A 19,136-nucleotide genomic window follows, 5' to 3' on the forward strand; every position below is an offset into this window, starting at 1 on the left:
ATTCTTATTATAAGCCACACACAGTTCCTTTTGAAACCACATCCTTCTCCTAACCCAGACTGCAATGGCATCTCTTATCTGCCCTGTCACTGTACCAGTGGGCTTAGCCACTGACTTCCTGCCTGCTTGGGTAGCTATAAATGATTTATTCATTATTAGTTTTAATCTCAATTGTTTACTGGGTCTCTCTCCTTTTACCTCAATGCACTGATCTGCCACTAGGGTGGAGGCAGATTTATGTAGTGTTGCAAAGGGAGAGTATATTACTGCTAACAGTAATTTTCTCACATGACATTTAGTGGCCTTTTGGGTACTTCAGATAATCACGTGTCTATCTCTGGCCCTCTGTGTGGCCTTATCACATGTAAAATAAATATATAAAATTATCAAATAAGATTTTAAAAATAGAATGACAAAGCTGTAAAACATGATCCTAAATATAAATCATCAACTTAGTGAATATCATTGCTGTTTTAATATGAGGGTTTCAGCATGAAATACACTTTGTTTAAAAAAAATGTCATTGTAAATGTTTTGGTGTCAAACTGGTGGCAATTGTGAAAAAGTAAATGGTTGGAAGAGTTGCAGAGTTAATTGAAAATAATGCTATTGTTGATTCGATGCTTTTTAAATTCTCTTGAATCATATGTTCGATCCATTAGAAACTCATGGACACAGGTGTAAACAAATGAATACTATATGAATACATTTTTATAAAAGTTCAAATATAAATGACCAGAGTTACCAGAGTGGCATAAATTACCAGTTCATTAGCGAAAGTTTTGGTAACTTTGGTAAATTACCAGAAGTTTAGGCCTAGGTGTTGTTTGTAAGATATGGGTTTGAGATGAGCGTCATTGGTAAGTGAGTCTAGACGGGAACCATGCAACAACACTTAATATACAGAGATGGATTGTCTTTATAGACAGGTTGGTTGTTAAAATAAAATGACACGTGCGCAACTGAGGCAAAACAGACTGGGTTGGCTTGAATTGTTGACAACATGTAAACTATATTTTGTCGACAATGTTTATTGAAAACATTAATACATTTGCACAATGTCTCTCAAATACATCGTTACAGTTGTTGGTTAGCTAGCGAATTTTAGCCATATTAGCATCGATATGACTTCAGTCAAAAAGATACGAACTGAAATAAGCCACGTACGATTCCCCACATGGCAGCTGCATGTCATTGTTGCTAGCTGTTCAGAAACAAACCAACAGAGTCTTCTGCTCCATTGAAGCGTGGGCATCAGATTCGTGATATTGTCAGCTAACCACTCTTAAGGCAACAGCTTCTTAATTAGCTCACTCTTTGCCCTAGGAGCATCATGTGCAACTGCAGCTGTGCGAAACCATCCATGTCCATGCCACACGCATAATTTTATGAAATTGGCTCGTGTACAGTATATTCGTTTAGTATTTTATCACACGCGTACCGCATACAGAACCTTTGAGTTGAAGGTGTCAGACAGCGCGAGAGCTGCTGCTATAGCATCTCAAATAGCAAATGCATAAGCAACGGAAGGCAGGCTTCATCAGCGCGAGGCAGTATGCATTTAAAAAAACATGCTTAAAGTTTTACTACATATGAGGCATGTCTTACCTTGCTTCAAAGTAGCCTAGCCAAAATCAGACCGTATCCGTAGAGGCAAATATTTTATATAAACTGTATTTCATTGTCCAGTAGCACAATCTTAGTCATATTAGCCACCCATGCGAGTTGTAGCATATTAGATCTCCCCTCTTTCGATATTCAAGTCTTTCACATGAAACTGTTCGCATGTGCGGGGCGCTTTTGAGGACTGCGTTTTACTGCTAATTCCATTATGCTTCGAACACCGACAGCGTTGCATTTTGGTACATCAGAATTCCATTAATTTCAAATGAAACACTGCGTTTGCGTTGCAGAGGCAGTTGCAGTGCGTTCGGTGTGGTGCACACTTGGATTTATCGAAAGTATGCGTCAAACTGTATGTGTAGATTTGCTTGACGAAAATATTAGCAGAAAGAGAATGTTGAACTTTTGTTGCATACATATCCAGATTGTGGTGTGTACTATTTTCCGCAAAACGATGTCGGTGTGTTCGGAACGTTCATGCATGCGTAGCCTACTGACTTGTGCGCATTGCTGCTCTTATAATGTAAATAAATACTAGTTTATCCGCATTTTTAGCAAAAGTTTCTGATCTGTTGCATCACTCATCCCCCTCACAACTGTCTGTGTGTTTGGAATAGGTTATTTCTTTCTCGACAAGCTGACCAGTAGAATAGGTAAACTTTTCTACTATGGGACGATAGTATATTGAAAAAGGCTAGTGATTTTGCTGTTCGTTGCTTGTTTTGTTGGCTGAGGAAAAGTACATGTAGACAGTAATTCTAACGTCCTTCAAAGTATGCATCAGAATTCGGTAAGAAGGACTGCACATCGTTGCATCCTGGATTTGCATGTTCTGTTAATATGAATTACCATGATCTAAATGTGAATTATGAAATTCTTAGCACCGTGGGTGGACACCCTAATCCGGTTACGCACCAAATGCATATGGGTCCACTACATTTTAAATGCTGCTGGTCAAATATCCGGCACCACATTTTACTAACTGGGAAACCCTGACGCGCACACTCTGCTGCTTTATTCTAGTGGCCTTTTGGGGTACTTCAGATTATCATAAGTGTGTAATTATCTCTGGCCCTCTGTGTGGCCTTATCGAATCGTGACCTTAGACCCTTATAATGCCATCTGTGCAAAGCATATTTCTGAGATATTGAGCATCAACGTTTTCACATCCCAGATCTCAGAACTATTTGAAGTGTATTATTCTTTCATAACCCATTAAGGTCCACCTTTTTTAAAGGTACCTAAAGTTCAGAGTATCAAAATCCTCGCTCTTGTTCCCTTGTCTATAGATGAGAGAGAGATTTATTTATGTATTTTTTTATTTTTTACATTTTTACTGGTGCAATCACAGAACCTTATAGCTCTGAAATGTCAATCTGACACTTCTGAATTAGACATGTTCTGTTTTTAAGAATAGCTATTTGAATACATAAATTATAGAATATCACTATTTAACAAGATGGAGTCAGAACACGTATTATGATAATCAGATGAATTACTGTCATTACCTAACAATTATTTTAAGATTTCTGACTTTTTCCTTTTTTGTTTTTGCTTGCATGCCATTATTGCTGGCAAGACTAGTCTAGACCATACTTGGAGGGAGATGGCAAAGATATGCTGATTGGTCCATCTGTATTTGTTCAGGCCTGTGATTGGATTACAGATAGAACCTTTTTAGTGCCAAGTTCAAATGGGTTTAACTTTCTAGTACATTTTTTTTCACAAATGTACTTTTCAAAGAAACTAAGTTCACAGACATGAAGAACCATCATGTGACTAACTCATGTTTGACAATGTTCAGTACCTTATAGTACAAATCTCTCAACATGTAAAATATATATATTAAATAATCAAATAAGATGACATCTGTAAAACATGATCCTAAATATAAACCAACTCAGTGAATACCATTCAAATAAAATGTTCTTTGATGCATGCTTAGTCTCCACCTGTTCACAAGCAGTGAAATGCTTGTGTCCTTTTCCAACTATGCAGAGTTAAAGATGATAATAGAAAAGGGGGCCATACTCATCACCCTCTGTAGCACCTTGCGGTGAATAACAAGTAAAAATAACATTGCTATATACAGGGAGTACCAGTACCGAATCGATGTGCAGGGGTACAAGTTCATTGAGGTAGTAGCTATGTACATATAGGTAGGGGGTAAAATGTCTAGGCAACAGGGTAGATAAGACGGTAGCAGCTTCGTATTGTGGCGCAGTAGCATCAGCAGTGTGTGTGCATACTCAGTGCAAAAGTTAGTTTAAAAAAAAAGGTCAATGCATGTAGTTTGGTTAGTCATTTGATTTGCTATTTATCAGCCTTGTTTAGCAGACTTATAGCTTGGGGGTAGAAGCTGTTCAGGGTCCTGTTGGTTCCAGACTTGGTGCACTAGTACCGCTTGCCGTGGACTTCTTCCATTTAAGAATGATGGATGCCGCTGTGTTCTTGGACCTTCATTGCTTCAGATATTGTTTTTGTATCCTTCCCCAAATTCGACCTCATGGCTTGGTTTTTATTGGTCACATACACATGGTTATTGGTCACAATTTTATTGGTCACATACACATGGTTAACAGATGTTAATGCGAGTGTAGCGAAATGCTTGTGCTTCTAGTTCCTACCATGCAGTAATATCTAACAAGTAATCTAACAATTTCACAACAACTACCTTATACACACAAGTGTAAAGGAATGAATATGTACATAGAGATGAGCGATGGCTGACCGGCATAGGCAAGATGCAGTAGATGGTATAGAGTACATTATATACATATGAGATGAGTAATGTATGAAAACATTATATAGTGGCATTGTTTAAAGTGACTAGTGATACATTTATTACATCCAATTTTTTATTATTAAAGTGGCTAGAGATTTGAGTCAGTATGTTGGCAGCAGCCACTCAATGTTAGTAATGGCTGTTTACCACTCTGATGGCCTTGAGATGGAAGCTGTTTTTCAGTCTCTCGGTCCCAGCTTTTGATGCACCTGTACTGACCTTGCCTTCTGGATGATAGCTGTGTGAGCAGGCAGTGGCTCGGGTGGTTGTTGTCCTTGATGATCTTTTTTGGCCTTCCTGTGACATCGGGTGGTGTAGGTGTCCTGGAGGGCAGGTAGGTTGCCCCCGGTGATGCGTTGTGCAGACCTCACTACCCACTGGAGAGCCCTACTGTTGTGGGCGGAGGAGTTGCCGTACCAGGCGGTGATACAGCCCGACAGGATGCTCTCGATTTGTGCATCTGTAAAAGTTTGTTTTTGGTGACAAGCCGAATTTCTTCAGCCTCCTGAGGTTGAAGAGGCGCTGTTGCGCCTTCTTCAACACGATGTCTGTGTTGGTGGACCTTTTCAGTTTGTCCGTGATGTGTACGCCGAGGAACTTAAAACCTTCCACCTTCTCCACTACTGTCCCGTCAATGTGGATGGTGGGGTGCTCCCTCTGCTGTTTCCTGAAGTCCACGATCATCTCCTTTGTTTTGTTGACGTTGAGTGTGAGGTTATTTTCTTTACACCACACTCCGAGGGCCCTCACCTCCTCCCTGTAGGCCGTCTCGTCGTTGTTGGTAATCAAGCCTACCACTGTAGTGTTGGCTGCAAACTTGATGATTGAGTTGGAGGCGTGCATGCAGTCATGGGTGAACAGGGAGTACAGGAGAGGGCTGAGATTGCACCCTTGTGGGACCCCTGTGTTGAGGAGTAGCGGGGTGGAGATGTTTCCTACCTTCACCACCTGGGGGCGGCCCGTCAGGAAGTCCAGGACCCAGTTGCACAGGGCGGGGTCGAGACCCAGGGTCTCGAGCTTAATGACGAGTTTGGAGGGTACTATGGTGTTAAATGCTGAGCTGTAATTGATGAACAGCATTCTTACTAGATGTCGACCGATTATGATTTTTCAACGCCGATACCGATTATTGGCGGCCCAAAAAAAGCCGATACCGATTAATCGGCCGTTTTTTTTTTTTTTTTTTATATGTGTGTGTTTAGATATAGATATCTATATATAACACACACACACACACACACACACACACACACACACACACACACACACACACACACACACAGCTCTGAAGTGACAACGATACTGAAGAGTCTGCTTAGGAGACAAATACTCTCAACTGTTTGAATAATAAAAATAGAGTTTGTTACCTGTGATGAATGCTGAAAACAAAAACTAATTTCTATATGCAGGAAATCCTATTTTAATAATGGGCATGGTAAGAATTGACTACCAAAGTGCGAGTCACAATTCCCATGACACCTAGCAAAATCTGAATAGCGGTTTCTTCATTTATTCCATAGGATATTTTTAGATTAACTTAAAATAAGGTCTGTGTTTGGTTTAGGCTTACACCACCTTGCCAATTGTATAACTGTGTAGATATCCATAGGATATAACTCTGATCAATATAAGCGAATAATTTTTTTTGTAGAGTGGATTTATGAAAATATGTTGACAAACGTTACCTAGTGAGATTTACACGGGTATCGAAACGCCGAGGCGGTTTAAGCACAAAACACAGACCTTATTTGAAGTAGATCAAGACATTCTCTATGGAAGACATGAACGGTAAAATAAAGAAGGAACCCCTTTCAAGTTCAGCCGCAAGTTATTACAGGAATTATGACGCGTCGACTATTTCTCTCTAAACCATATATCTTTGACTATTACGAGCCTGCTGCTGCCTACCACCGCTCAGTCAGACTGCTCTATCATAGACTTAACTATAATATAATAAACCTTAGTTTCTGGATTTGACCATATTAATGACCTATCATCTCAAACATTCTTTCAGTGACATACGGAACCGTTCCGTATTTTATCTAACGGGTGGCATCCATAAGTCTAAATATTCCTGTTACATCGCACAACCTACAATGTCATTTCATAGTTCCGTAAAATTCTGGCAAATTAGTTCGCAACGAGCCAGATTCTGTATACCCTGATTCTGTGTGCAACGAACGCAAAACTGACAATTTCACCTGGTTAATATTGCCTGCTAACCTGGATTTCTTTTTGCTAAATATGCAGGTTTAAAAATATACACTTCTGTGTATTGATTTTAAGAAAGGCATTGATGTTTATGGTTAGGTACAGTCGTGCAACTTACCTTGGCAACGTAAAGCAGGTGGTTAGAGCGTTGGGCTAGTTAACGTAAGGTTGCGTCCCCGAGCTGACAAGGTAAAAATCTGTCGTTCTGCCCCAGAACAAGGCAGTTAACCCACCGTTCCTAGGCCGTCATTGAAAATAAGAATGTGTTAACTGACTTGCCTAGTTAAATAAAGGTAAAAAAATAATAATAATAAATAAAATAAAAATATTTAAATCGGCAAATTGGTGGCCAAAAATACCGATTACCGATTGTTATGAAAACTTGAAATCGGCCCTAATTAATCGGCCATTCCGATTAATCGGTCGACCTCTAATTCTTACATAGGTATTCCTCTTGTCCAGATGGGTTAGGGCAGTGTGCAGTTTGATTGTGTCGTCTGTGGACCTATTGGGGCGGTAAGCAAATTGGAGTGGGTCTAGGGTGGAGGTGATATGATCCTTGACTAGTCTCTCAAAGCACTTCATTTACATTTGTCATTTAGCAGATGCTCTTATCCAGAGCGACTTACAGTAGTGAATGCATACATTTCATGCATTTTTTTTGTACTGGCCCCCCGTGGGAATCGAACCCACAACCCTGGCGCTGCACACACCATGCTGGCGTTGGAAACACCATGCTCTACCAACTGAGCCACAGGGAAGGCTGAAGTGAGTGCTACGGGGCAATAGTCGTTTAGCTCAGTTACCTTCACTTTCTTGGGAACAGGAACAATGGTGGCCCTCTTGAAGCATGTGGGAACAGCAGACTGGGATAGGGATTGATTGAATATGTCCGTAAACACACCAGCCACCTGGTCTGTGCATGCTCTGAGGACGCGGCTACGGATGCCGCCTGGGCCGGCAGCCTTGCGAGGGTTAACACGTTTAAATGTTTTACTCACGTTGGCTGCGGTGAAGGAGAGCCTGCAGGTTTTGGTAGCGGGCCATGTCAGTGGCACTGTATTGTCCTCAAAGCGAGCAAAGAAGTTTAGTTTGTCTGGGAGCAAGACATCAGTGTCTGCGACGGGGCTGGTTTTCTTTTTGTAGTCCGTGATTGTCTGTAGACCCTGCCACATACGTCTCGTGTCTGAGCCGTTGAATTGCGACTCCACTTTGTCTCTATACTGACGTGTAGCTTGTTTGATTGCCTTGCGGAGGGAATAGCTACACTGTTTGTATTCGGTTATGCTTCAGGTCGCCTTGCCATGATTAAAAGCAGTGGTTCGCGCTTTGTTTTGTGTGAATGCTGCCATCAATCCATGGTTTCTGGTTAGGGAAGATCCCACAGCACTGTCAACTGTGGGACTTTATATAGACAGGTGTGTGCTTTTCCAAATCATGTCCCATCAATTGAATTTACCACAGGTGGACTCCAAGTTGTAGAAACATCTCAAGGATGATCAATGGCAACAGGATGCACCTTAGCTCAATTTAGTCACATAGCAAAGGGTCTGAATACTTAAATACTAAAGGTATTTCTGTTTATTTTTTATAAACTTTCTAAAATCCTGTTCACTTTGTCATTATGGGGTATTGTGTGTAGATTAAGGAAAAACATTTATTTAATCCATTTTAGAAAAGGCTGTAATGTAACAATGTGAAAAGTTTAAGGTCTAAATACTTTCTGAAATCATTGTATATTTATAGAGCTACCTCGTTTTCCTCCAATTTGCTGCACGTCGATTCGGTACTCATACTCCCTGTATATAGCCATGCTATTTTTCTCAGTTATTCCTCGTAACTTTTTTTTTTTTTTACTCTGTTGGAAAAGGACCCGTAAGTAAGCTTTTGACTATTAGTCTGTAGCCTGTTGTTTATGAAGCATGTGACAAATACAATTTAATTTGTGTGTGTGTGTGTGTGTCTGCATGAAATAGCCTTTTTTTTTATTTTACTTTAAATGTTTTGGCACCAAAATGTTGAAAAAAAATTAGGCTTTTCTCTTGAAACCTATGGACAATATTGACACAGAGATATAAAAAAGAATACTATATACAACTACAATTAAAAAATTAAAAGTTGAAATTACCAAGCTGCCATAAATTACCGCAAGTTTAACCCTTGGCCTATGTGTTTGCAAAGATATGGGTTTCAGATGAGTGGCATTGGTAAATGAGTCTAGACAGGCACCATGCAACAACACTTAATAGGTATGGATTGTCTTTTATAAGGCAACAGCTTGTTCATTAGGTCACTTTGCCCTAGGAGCATCACACACTCATCTGCCTTAGTAGTTAGGCATGAAGTATGCGTGTGAAATGAAACTGTTTTTCGAAGATTCCAATCTTATCACCCTTATTGAGCAGTTAACAGATGAGTCAGCAGCACCGACACTACACCTGATTGGGATGTCGTTTTTCTCGAAATGTGCTGTTAGTGTGTCACTTCCTGTTTTCTAGAATATGGTTGTTGATTACCAGAAGTACCCGTAGTCACAGTTATAAAAATTAATGAAAAACATATCAGAGACCCTGTTTACTAGCTGCCTGTCTTAAAGGTACAGTACAGGAAGGCAGTACAACACACATGCAGTGCAAAGGGGAGATATAGAAAAGGCCTATGAGGGGAAGTTCTGTTTTCGACGAAACCACCAAGACAAATGCCTCAGAAGTTTGCGGTCAACCAAACTCAGTCTCTCTCACACACTTGTCCAACATGCTACCATTACTAGCTCCCCCTAGGGTTAGCGATAGCTCAGTGCTCTTATGGCTCTTCAGACTGGGTTAGGATTGTACTGACAGGTTGAGTAGTCTCCTTTCTGATGTAATACCTGCAATTGGCTAAAGGGTATCTGTTAAATGGTTCTCTCGCTTCCTCTCAGGAGAGTACATAAAGACCTGGAGGCCCAGGTATTTCTTGCTGAAGAGAGACGGTACGTTCATCGGGTACAAGGAGCGACCGCAAGACGTCGACCAACTGGAGACGCCACTCAATAACTTCTCAGTAGCACGTAAGGCAACCCTCTGACCCTCTCCCCCCTAATCACAATATTTAACACACAAATTGAGCAGTGCATCTCCACTCAGGTCCTCAAGTACCTCAGAGGTTGCACATTTTTGTTCTTGCCCTGCACTACATTCTATGCATCCCTGATGGTTCACCACATGACATATCTCGCTCACGTTCCCGCTCTCTCCCTCTCTTTTTCCTTATGACCAGCAGAATGTCAGCTGATGAAGACTGAGCGACCCAAGCCCAACACATTCATCATCCGCTGCCTACAGTGGACCACTGTCATAGAACGCACCTTCCATGTGGAGAGCCCAGAGGATAGGTAGGTTACACACATACACACACTGTCTTGTACAGCTAACCTTGTGGGGGACACACAATTCAGTCCTATAAATCCTATTTTCCCTAAACCTAACCTGTACTCTTTCCCTAACCCTAGCTCCTAACCTTAAAACTAACCGTAGCTTCTAACACTAATTCTAACCTTAACCCTAAACCCCCTAGAAATAGCATTTGACCTTATGGGGACTAACAATGTCCCCAGTTGCTGAAATTGTTGTTTACTATTCTTGTGGGGACTTCTGGTCCCCTAAAAAATAACGTGTCACACACACACACGTAGAGTCATCCAACCTCTGGGTCCCTCCGTCCTCAGGGAGCAGTGGACAAAGGCCATCCAGGAGGTGGCTGATGGGCTGCAGAAACAGGAGGAGGAGAGGATGGACTCCTCACCAGACCCCATGGACATGGAGATGTACCTCACCAAGCCCAAACTCAAAGTGGTGCGTACACCTAACCCTCTGTTCTCAGCATTTGTGTTGCTGTAAGGCAAATACCAGTGGCAGGGTTTTAGATATGGTAAAATAAAGTTCATCCATCTCTTTGTTTTTAACACTTTGTCTCCTAGACTATGCACGACTTTGAATACCTCAAACTCTTGGGAAAAGGCACTTTTGGGAAGGTTATCCTGGTGAAGGAAAAAGCAACCGGAAAATACTACGCTATGAAAATCCTCAAGAAAGAAGTGATTGTGGCAAAAGTGAGTAGACGTGTGTGTGTGTGTGTGTGTGTGTGTGTGTGTGTGTGTGTGTGTGTGTGTGTGTGTGTGTGTGTGTGTGTGTGTGTGTGTGTGTGTGTGTGTGTGTGTGTGTGTGTGTGTGTGTGTGTGTGTGTGTGTGTGTGTGTGTGTGTGCGCGCGCGCTCGCGTAGTCTGTGTATACTGGTATTTCCTCTTCTTGGATCAAGCTCATCTCCTTAGTCTTCTCTAGGATGAAGTAGCACACACTCTCACTGAAAACCGAGTACTGCAGAACTCCAAACACCCCTTCTTAACGGTGAGAGACCATTCCATTGGTGTGCAATAGGAACTCTGTTCCCTCTGTTTACTGTTATACTAATATAAATGGGTAACCTAATTGTGCTCTTCCTTCATCCGCTCCGTAAAGGGTCTGAAGTACTCCTTCCAGACGCACGACCGCTTGTGTTTCGTCATGGAGTACGCCAATGGAGGGGAGGTGCGTACTTTGTTGCATTTTACCTGATGTAAAGGCCTTATCAGTGAGGTGAAATACTCAGAACATTGCAGATGGACTGTAATGAATAGAGTGGACATGATTCCTTATCTTACATGGTAGACAATTGTATGATGGTGAACTTAATACCGGTAATGTTGGGGGGAAATAGTTTGGATTTATGTGACTGTAAATTGAATTGACACAATAACCATCTCTTTCAACCCAGCTGTTCTTCCACCTATCACGAGACCGTGTGTTCTCCGAGGAGAGGGCCCGGTTCTACGGAGCGGAGATCGTGTCGGCACTGGACTACCTCCACTTGGAGAAAAATGTGGTTTACAGGGACCTGAAGGTGACTTAGGGAGTCTTGAAAACATTTCGCAATGGAAAATACAAATGTGTTTTTATTGGACAAGTTCAAGTAGGAATCTCCCTATTCTCGAACTCACCTTATGAAACCCTCTCTACTGTAGCTGGAAAACCTGATGCTGGACAAAGACGGCCACATAAAGATCACAGACTTTGGCCTGTGTAAGGAGGGCATCAAGGACGGGGCCACCATGAAAACCTTCTGTGGGACACCAGAGTATCTGGCCCCTGAGGTAAACACCTACCCATCAACCCTGTCCTTCAACTGATCGAAAACTATCAGTGAATCAGGATCACTACCATAGACGTAGGGATGAGGTTAGAAAGCCCTTCCAGAGAATCTACCACCCACCTGTACATGACGCTCATGTTCTACCTCCCCTTTCCAACACACAGGTGCTGGAGGACAATGACTACGGTCGTGCTGTGGACTGGTGGGGTCTGGGTGTGGTCATGTATGAGATGATGTGCGGTCGACTGCCCTTCTACAACCAGGACCATGAGAAGCTGTTTGAGCTGATCCTGATGGAGGAGATCCGCTTTCCTAGAACCCTGGGCCCCGAGGGAAAGTCCCTGCTCTCTGGCCTGCTCAAGAAGGACCCCAAGCAGAGGTAAGGTGTGTGTGTGTGTGTGTGTGTGTGTGTGTGTGTGTGTGTGTGTGTGTGTGTGTGTGTGTGTGTGTGTGTGTGTGTGTGTGTGTGTGTGTGTGTACTAACTTTGTGTGTGTTCCTCTCTTTAGGTTAGGTGGAGGGCCTGATGACGCCAAGGAGATAATGCAGCACAAGTTCTTCGCTGGGATCGAGTGGCAAGATGTGTACGAGAAGAAGGTATCGTATCCTAAGCTTTCTATGTGTTGTCATTGTTCTCATGGTGATGGAAAGTGTTATGACAGCCAGGTGCCCACTCATGACTCCTCCCCTTTCCTCTCAGCTGGTCCCGCCATTCAAGCCCCAGGTCACCTCGGAAACGGACACCCGCTATTTTGACGTGGAGTTCACCGGGCAGACCATCACAATCACACCTCCAGGACAAGGTACCCTCCCTCCCAACTCAACAAACGTTGCTTAAAGATTTTATGGATTTATAGGACATCGACTCCCCTTAGTTGGCTTAGTAGTGTTCATACTACTAGATTAACCACAATTTGACCTTGTTTTTTTCTTTGAAAGATGAATGTCACTTTTTAATGATTTGTGCTCTAACTTTCTCTCTTTCCATCCCAGATGACAGCATGGAGTCTTTCGACAGCGACAGGAGACCCCACTTCCCTCAGTTCTCCTACTCTGCCAGTGGGACAGCCTGAACCAAACACCTGGACTCCCTCTCCTCTCCTCACTCTCTTATGGACCATACCCCTCTCACCCTGACCCCCCACACACCAACCTCTGACCAGAACACATCCTCACAGGCTATCTATGACCTCTTTTCACTTTTATTATTTTGCTGTAATTGTTGGGGCACATCTCAATTGTCTAGTGTGGCTTCTTATCCTGGTCTCCTCTTCAGATGGACAATGAGAGAAAGGCCACTATAAACTATTGAGAGTCAACCTTGGTGTCACCAGTGTTTCAAATACCGTATTTGTTCTGCTTAAGGGGAGGTTTTGGTTGCCTGCCAAAAGCAACACACTTGGACACAGTGGTGACCGACCTACCGAATTCTTCATGGCAGCATAATGTTCCTGTCAATGATGCGTATGCCGCTAGCCTCAAAAGAGAAGCACATTCATAAGCGTTCTCTGAAAACGAGCTTTTTAAACGGTACACTATATATTTCTCCAAATGATTGTCTTTATATGTTGATGGAGCAAAGGGAAACATCAGAGCGTGATCTGTAGAAATAGTCCTTCCCATCTCCATCTACTAGCCACCACTGCCATTGTGCTCTGACTCCCACGTTTTACACATTTGCGAGAGGTAACACTAAAGCTCCACACCTGGGTTGTGTTCAGTAGGACACCACGAAGCAACAAGTTTTGAAATAGAAAACGATAATGTGTTCTTATTGAACAAGTTCCCGTAGCACCTCCTGTTGCCTTCTCCCATTTCGTGCCTTCTGAGCATAACCCTGCAGTCTCTCACCTCTCAAATGTTCACCCTCCCCAACACACACACCTTCTAGTAAGAGTAAGTGCTATAGAACTGAAATGGAGTCTATGGAATGAGCAGTCTACTTTTCTTCAGTGTTACTGGCCTCACCACCTTGCCTAAGTTGTCCTTAGTGACTACAATGTATCGAGAAAACGGTTGGCTCTACTGGATCACACCATCTGTAAAGTGGTGAAGCACAGAGTGGAATTCACCAAATGATTTGTGGATCATAAAGGACATTTTTGATGGGTGTATTGGCTACATTTATTTTTAGTGAAATAGATGTTTTCATGAGAAATCATGTGAATAGCAATCTTGTTTATTCCTGTAAAGTTGCTGCTGCAACCACAGTAGGGGAGGCATTTTCTGATACATTTTATGGTAAAATTACTAGGTGTGTGTGTAACATGCATGCATACACACACACACACACACACACACACTTGTTTTTTCTAGAAAGGTCACTATCCATTTACCCCGTGAAGAAATGTTGAGTTGGTCCTTGGTTTATATTTTTCTATCAAAGTTGTAGAAATATACTTCAAAGTACATTGAAATGAGAAGTAATATAACTTACTTTTTATATCTAGCAGGAAACCATGCTAGCTACATGTTGATAAAATAAATCAACTTGTTGAAAACAGATGTGTTTTTCTACCAGCATGCCATTGAAGGCGCACACATGCATAGCTTCAACTACGGAAGAGTCTGAAGCTCACCTGCCTGTAGTTTTTAAAATATATATTTTTTACTATTTACCAACCAAGCAGTTTCTCCACAAATATTGTCTATTATTGAGAACAGTCACAGTCCCAACAATGTATTACAAAACTCTCATCAATGATCCAGTTCTGGAAAATATTCTGAAGACTGTTAGCTTGGTAGAGAGTTTGTGCAATAACACAGTGCCATGGTGAGGGGCAGACATAATTGTCACTGGCGTCCTCGTGAGGGCAATGCTGAAACAAAATAAATGGTTTGAAATGAATATCTGTCTTTGCTAGAACTGTGACCAAAGTCTTGTTTAGTTTGAGATTTACAACCTTACCCTCTGCTTAGTTTTGTTTTGCCCTGACCCTTATCGGAGTAGCACCGACTGAAGCCTGGATAATATAATCTGAAAGGCATGCTCATGTACTGATTCGAACCATGGGATTGAGTGTACAAAATGAATTGTGTGAATGTTCTGCCAACAAAATTACCTTCTCTTTGCTGTTAGTTCTCAACAGGTAGCCTATTCTGTGATGGTGTACATTTTCTTTTACAATTGTTTTAAGATCGTTTCCAGTTATTGGGTGTTTTCTCCGCAATGCTTTTAGAAACACCTCAGTGACTATTACAGTACCTTTCAGACAGACTGCTATTGTACATAGACAGTTACTGTTGCAAGTGAAATACACCAAACAGGCTGTGACTGACCACCATCGAGGAAGGATGACCATTTATTTTGTATGTATTTGTGTGTGTGTGCACGAGATTGAGGCCAACAATTCATTGTGTCTCAATGGTCCTAATTGAATCCAAGTGAGGATATCTACGTTTAGCTTTAAAATGATTGACTGTTGAAGAATTAAGAGGATAATTAACTTTGTCCTGATCCAGCAGATTCTAGGTTTGTCAAGTGTTAAGGCCTTTAGTCTGAATATAAATGATTTCTAGAGGAAATGGTTTGGAATTTTCACAAAACAATACAATTCATAATTAATGGTAAAGAAATTGTAAATGAATGTAAAACATATTTAATTTTGTCACATTCCAGTTTTGTATTTTTTTTTCTTGTTGTATTCTTGTTTTTTTTTAATCATTGACCTGTCAGTTTGGGGGGGTGCTAAGAAAATGTTCAAACTATTTCTATTTAAGTTATTTCATTCCCTTTGCCCCCTTGGTAGATGAGAAACGGAACAATTGAATGCACCAGCTTTTGTGAACAAATACCATTTTCCCTCACTGTGTGTGGTATTTTTCATTGGAATTCAGAAATAAAGATTTTTTTGGGACAAAGTGATTTTTGATTCTTTCAATTAACTCTAAGCTCCCCACTTGTATCAAGTAGCCTAAAAAGTATTGTTCAGCACATAATGTGCTGGCCCATCCTCTGGATATCTGTATTGGGCTGACAATGGAGGTCCAGAGCCAAGTGTAGATGGCCCTGAATAGGGAGCAGATGTCCAGGGAGATAGTCCAGTGTGCTGGGGTCCAGCTGTGAGCCAAGCTGGGTGCTTGATGTGGATGGAGCAACACATTGGACAATTGCTGAATTCTCAGTTGACCCCTAGCCCCTACCTTCTAAAAAAACTCCTATAGATCTGAAGGATGTTTTGCATTTACATTTTTATGTTAATTCTTCAGCTAGTTCCTCAAGGAGGCTCTATTTCAGCAAAGCCATATGGCATGCATAGTGCGCCATCGTCTGGCTCAAAAGGCTATGCAGTCTATCATTGTATTTAGTCAATGGTGAAGATTGCACTCACTCTATGCAGTTATTCCTGATAAACATAGGCCCATCTTGGATAAACCTAAATGATCACAAACACATGAAAGATTAGGCATTAGACTGTTGGCAATTGTAGCCAAATGAAGAATCTAAAATCATACATGACGTCATGGTTTTACAGGAGACCGATTGAAATCACAATTTATAACTGACCATGAACAGAAATTACATCAACTAGAAAAGGATGTTTACATTTACATTTAAGTCATTTAGCAGACGCTCTTATCCAGAGCGACTTACAAATTGGTGCATTCACTTTATGATATCCAGTGGAACAACCACTTTACAATAGTGCATCTAAATCTTTTAAGGGGGGGGGGGGTTAGAAGGATTACTTTATCCTATCCTAGGTATTCCTTAAAGAGGTGGGGTTTCAGGTGTCTCCGGAAGGTGGTGATTGACTCCGCTGTCCTGGCGTCGTGAGGGAGCTTGTTCCACCATTGGGGTGCCAGAGCAGCGAACAGTTTTGACTGGGCTGAGCGGGAACTGTGCTTCCTCAGAGGTAGGGGGGCCAGCAGGCCAGAGGTGGATGAACGCAGTGCCCTTGTTTGGGTGTAGGGCCTGATCAGAGCCTGAAGGTATGGAGGTGCCGTTCCCTTCACAGCTCCGTAGGCAATCACCATGGTCTTGTAGCGGATGCGAGCTTCAACTGGAAGCCAGTGGAGAGAGCAGAGGAGCGGGGTGACGTGAGAGAACTTGGGAAGGTTGAACACCAGACGGGCTGCGGCGTTCTGGATGAGTTGTAGGGGTTTAATGGCACAGGCAGGGAGCCCAGCCAACAGCGAGTTGCAGTAATCCAGACGGGAGATGACAAGTGCCTGGATTAGGACCTGCGCCGCTTCCTGTGTGAGGCAGGGTCGTACTCTGCGAATGTTGTAGAGCATGAACCTACAGGATCGGGTCACTGCCTTGATGTTAGTGGAGAACGACAGGGTGTTGTCCAGGATCACGCCAAGGTTCTTAGCACTCTAGGAGGAGGACACAAGGGAGTTGTCAACCGTGATGGCGAGATCATGGAACGGGCAGTCCTTCCCCGGGAGGAAGAGCAGCTCCGTCTTGCCGAGGTTCAGCTTGAGGTGGTGATCCGTCATCCACACTGATATGTCTGACAGACATGCAGAGATGCGATTCGCCGCCTGGTTATCAGAAGGGGGAAAGGAGAAGATTAATTGTGTGTCGTCTGCATAGCAATGATAGGAGAGACCATGTGAGGATATGACAGAGCCAAGTGACTTGGTGTATAGCGAGAATAGGAGAGGGCCTAGAACAGAGCCCTGGGGGACACCAGTGGTGAGAGCGCATTGTGCGGAGACAGATTCTCGCCACGCCACCTGGTAGGAGCGACCTGTCAGGTAGGACGCAATCCAAGCGTGGGCCGCGCCGGAGATGCCCAACCCGGAGAGGGTGGAGAGGAGGATCTGATGGTTCACAGTATCAAAGGCAGCAGATAGGTCTAGAAGGATGAGAGGAGAGAGAGTTAGCTTTAGCAGTGCGGAGAGCCTCCGTGACACAGAGAAGAGCAGTCTCAGTTGAATGCCCAGTCTTGAAACCTGACTGATTAGGATCAAGAAGGTCATTCTGAGAGAGATAGCAGGAGAGCTGGCCAAGGACGGCACGTTCAAGAGTTTTGGAGAGAAAAGAAAGAAGGGATACTGGTTTACTGAAGTAAATGTGGTGTGCTTGCTAGTCTTTAAGTATTCATGGCTGTAAAAGGGTTTTCATAGGCTGTGTTATAGTGACCTATTTTGGGGTGGTTTGTAGGTGTGGAGTTATTATAGTGGACTAGTATAGTAAGCAAGAGTGAGTACTATATCATCATAAGCCATATGTGTTTTTAAGCTCTCAAAAATGTTTTGGTTTGAACATTCTCAATGGTTTCAGTTCAGAATGTTGAAGCCTGCATTCTGCCATTGAAATTAAAGGGGATACAGCAAGCTTTATGGGTTATACAGTAGGAAAAGTTTAGTCAGTCTGCTGAAATAGATCAAGATCAGTGGTGAATCCAAATTTGGCCTTTAAAGTCCATGGTGCTTTTATGCAAATGTAAACGGTTATAGTTCAAAAAGTTAAAATAGCAACAATCCTTTGTAGCTTTAACGTTTCAAGTGGTGAATTCAAATACTTCTCATTCAAGCCTATGGAGTTTTATTCATATTTAAAACAATTCTAGTTGAAAAAGTATTTAAATAGTATCAAAAATCTGTATACAAGGACACTATTCCAGACCGGTCTGCACGTTTTAGCGTTTCTATATTAAATGGAATGGTATTTCTAGTTTATTCCAGATTTGTTTTCCCATTCAAGTCAATGGCCCCTGAAATGCATTGGGATGTATGTAAAGATGGTTGTAGTGTGAAAACTATGAGTAATATAATCAAGTGTTTTTTTTTTCAAGCAACTTGACCAGTGCCGTAAGAACTACCAACATCAAAACATTAATGCGTGCAGCATTAAAACAACATTAATGCGTGCAGCATCAAAACAACATTAATGCGTGCAGCATCAAAACATTAATGTTGTTTTGATGTTGGTAGTTCTTACGGATTTTGGCGCTTGAGGTTCCAGCGGAATAATAATAACTATGAACAGTTTCTAAAGTTGTGATTTACTTTCAGCAACCACATCTAATGAATAGCCTACTGCTGGCTACTACATAAAGTACGGGCGCGTGGATTTACAGGCCACCCAAAAGGGCGTGGTAAAGACATGTAGCCTAGCCCAACCTGACCGTTTGGATGGGATGAGAAAGCATACCCTCTAGGCCTACGTGCAGTCAATATCCGTAATAATAACACGTGCAACATTTGAAATCATGTCAGCATCTCCAAATTTGCTGTTAGCCGACACCACAATATTAATGTATTAGAAAGGAAACAAAAGACTTGACGACATCACATAAAGTGACCAATGTCCCTCACTTGAATATTGAAAAAAAAATCTTATTTTCAATATCCAATGCTATTTTCACAGGAATCCTCAACAAATATTCGTTTGACATC

The 19,136-nt window shown here is 42.1% G+C and overlaps 1 protein-coding gene across 2 annotated transcripts in view; it reads left to right on the forward strand.

The window, feature by feature from the left end:
- LOC106607890 (RAC-alpha serine/threonine-protein kinase) overlaps positions 1-15,644 on the forward strand; it is a 58,589-nt gene extending 42,945 nt beyond the window's left edge. Inside the window, exons 3-14 of one of the 2 annotated variants that reach the window (XM_014205362.3) lie at positions 9,540-9,668; positions 9,878-9,992; positions 10,326-10,452; positions 10,578-10,709; positions 10,939-11,004; positions 11,116-11,184; positions 11,411-11,536; positions 11,658-11,786; positions 11,950-12,164; positions 12,293-12,380; positions 12,484-12,586; positions 12,777-15,644. In XM_014205362.3, coding sequence (XP_014060837.1) covers positions 9,540-9,668; positions 9,878-9,992; positions 10,326-10,452; positions 10,578-10,709; positions 10,939-11,004; positions 11,116-11,184; positions 11,411-11,536; positions 11,658-11,786; positions 11,950-12,164; positions 12,293-12,380; positions 12,484-12,586; positions 12,777-12,856 — 1,379 coding nt within the window. In that variant the 3' untranslated portion in view covers positions 12,857-15,644. The remainder of the gene's footprint in view (positions 1-9,539; positions 9,669-9,877; positions 9,993-10,325; positions 10,453-10,577; positions 10,710-10,938; positions 11,005-11,115; positions 11,185-11,410; positions 11,537-11,657; positions 11,787-11,949; positions 12,165-12,292; positions 12,381-12,483; positions 12,587-12,776) is intronic. The other variant, XM_014205363.3, reaches the window with a different exon arrangement.
- Positions 15,645-19,136: the final 3,492 nt, after the last annotated feature.

Source organism: Salmo salar, chromosome 06 (assembly GCF_965601325.2).
Source record: "Salmo salar chromosome 06, fSalSal1, whole genome shotgun sequence".
In the NCBI taxonomy this organism is placed as follows: domain Eukaryota; kingdom Metazoa; phylum Chordata; class Actinopteri; order Salmoniformes; family Salmonidae; genus Salmo; species Salmo salar.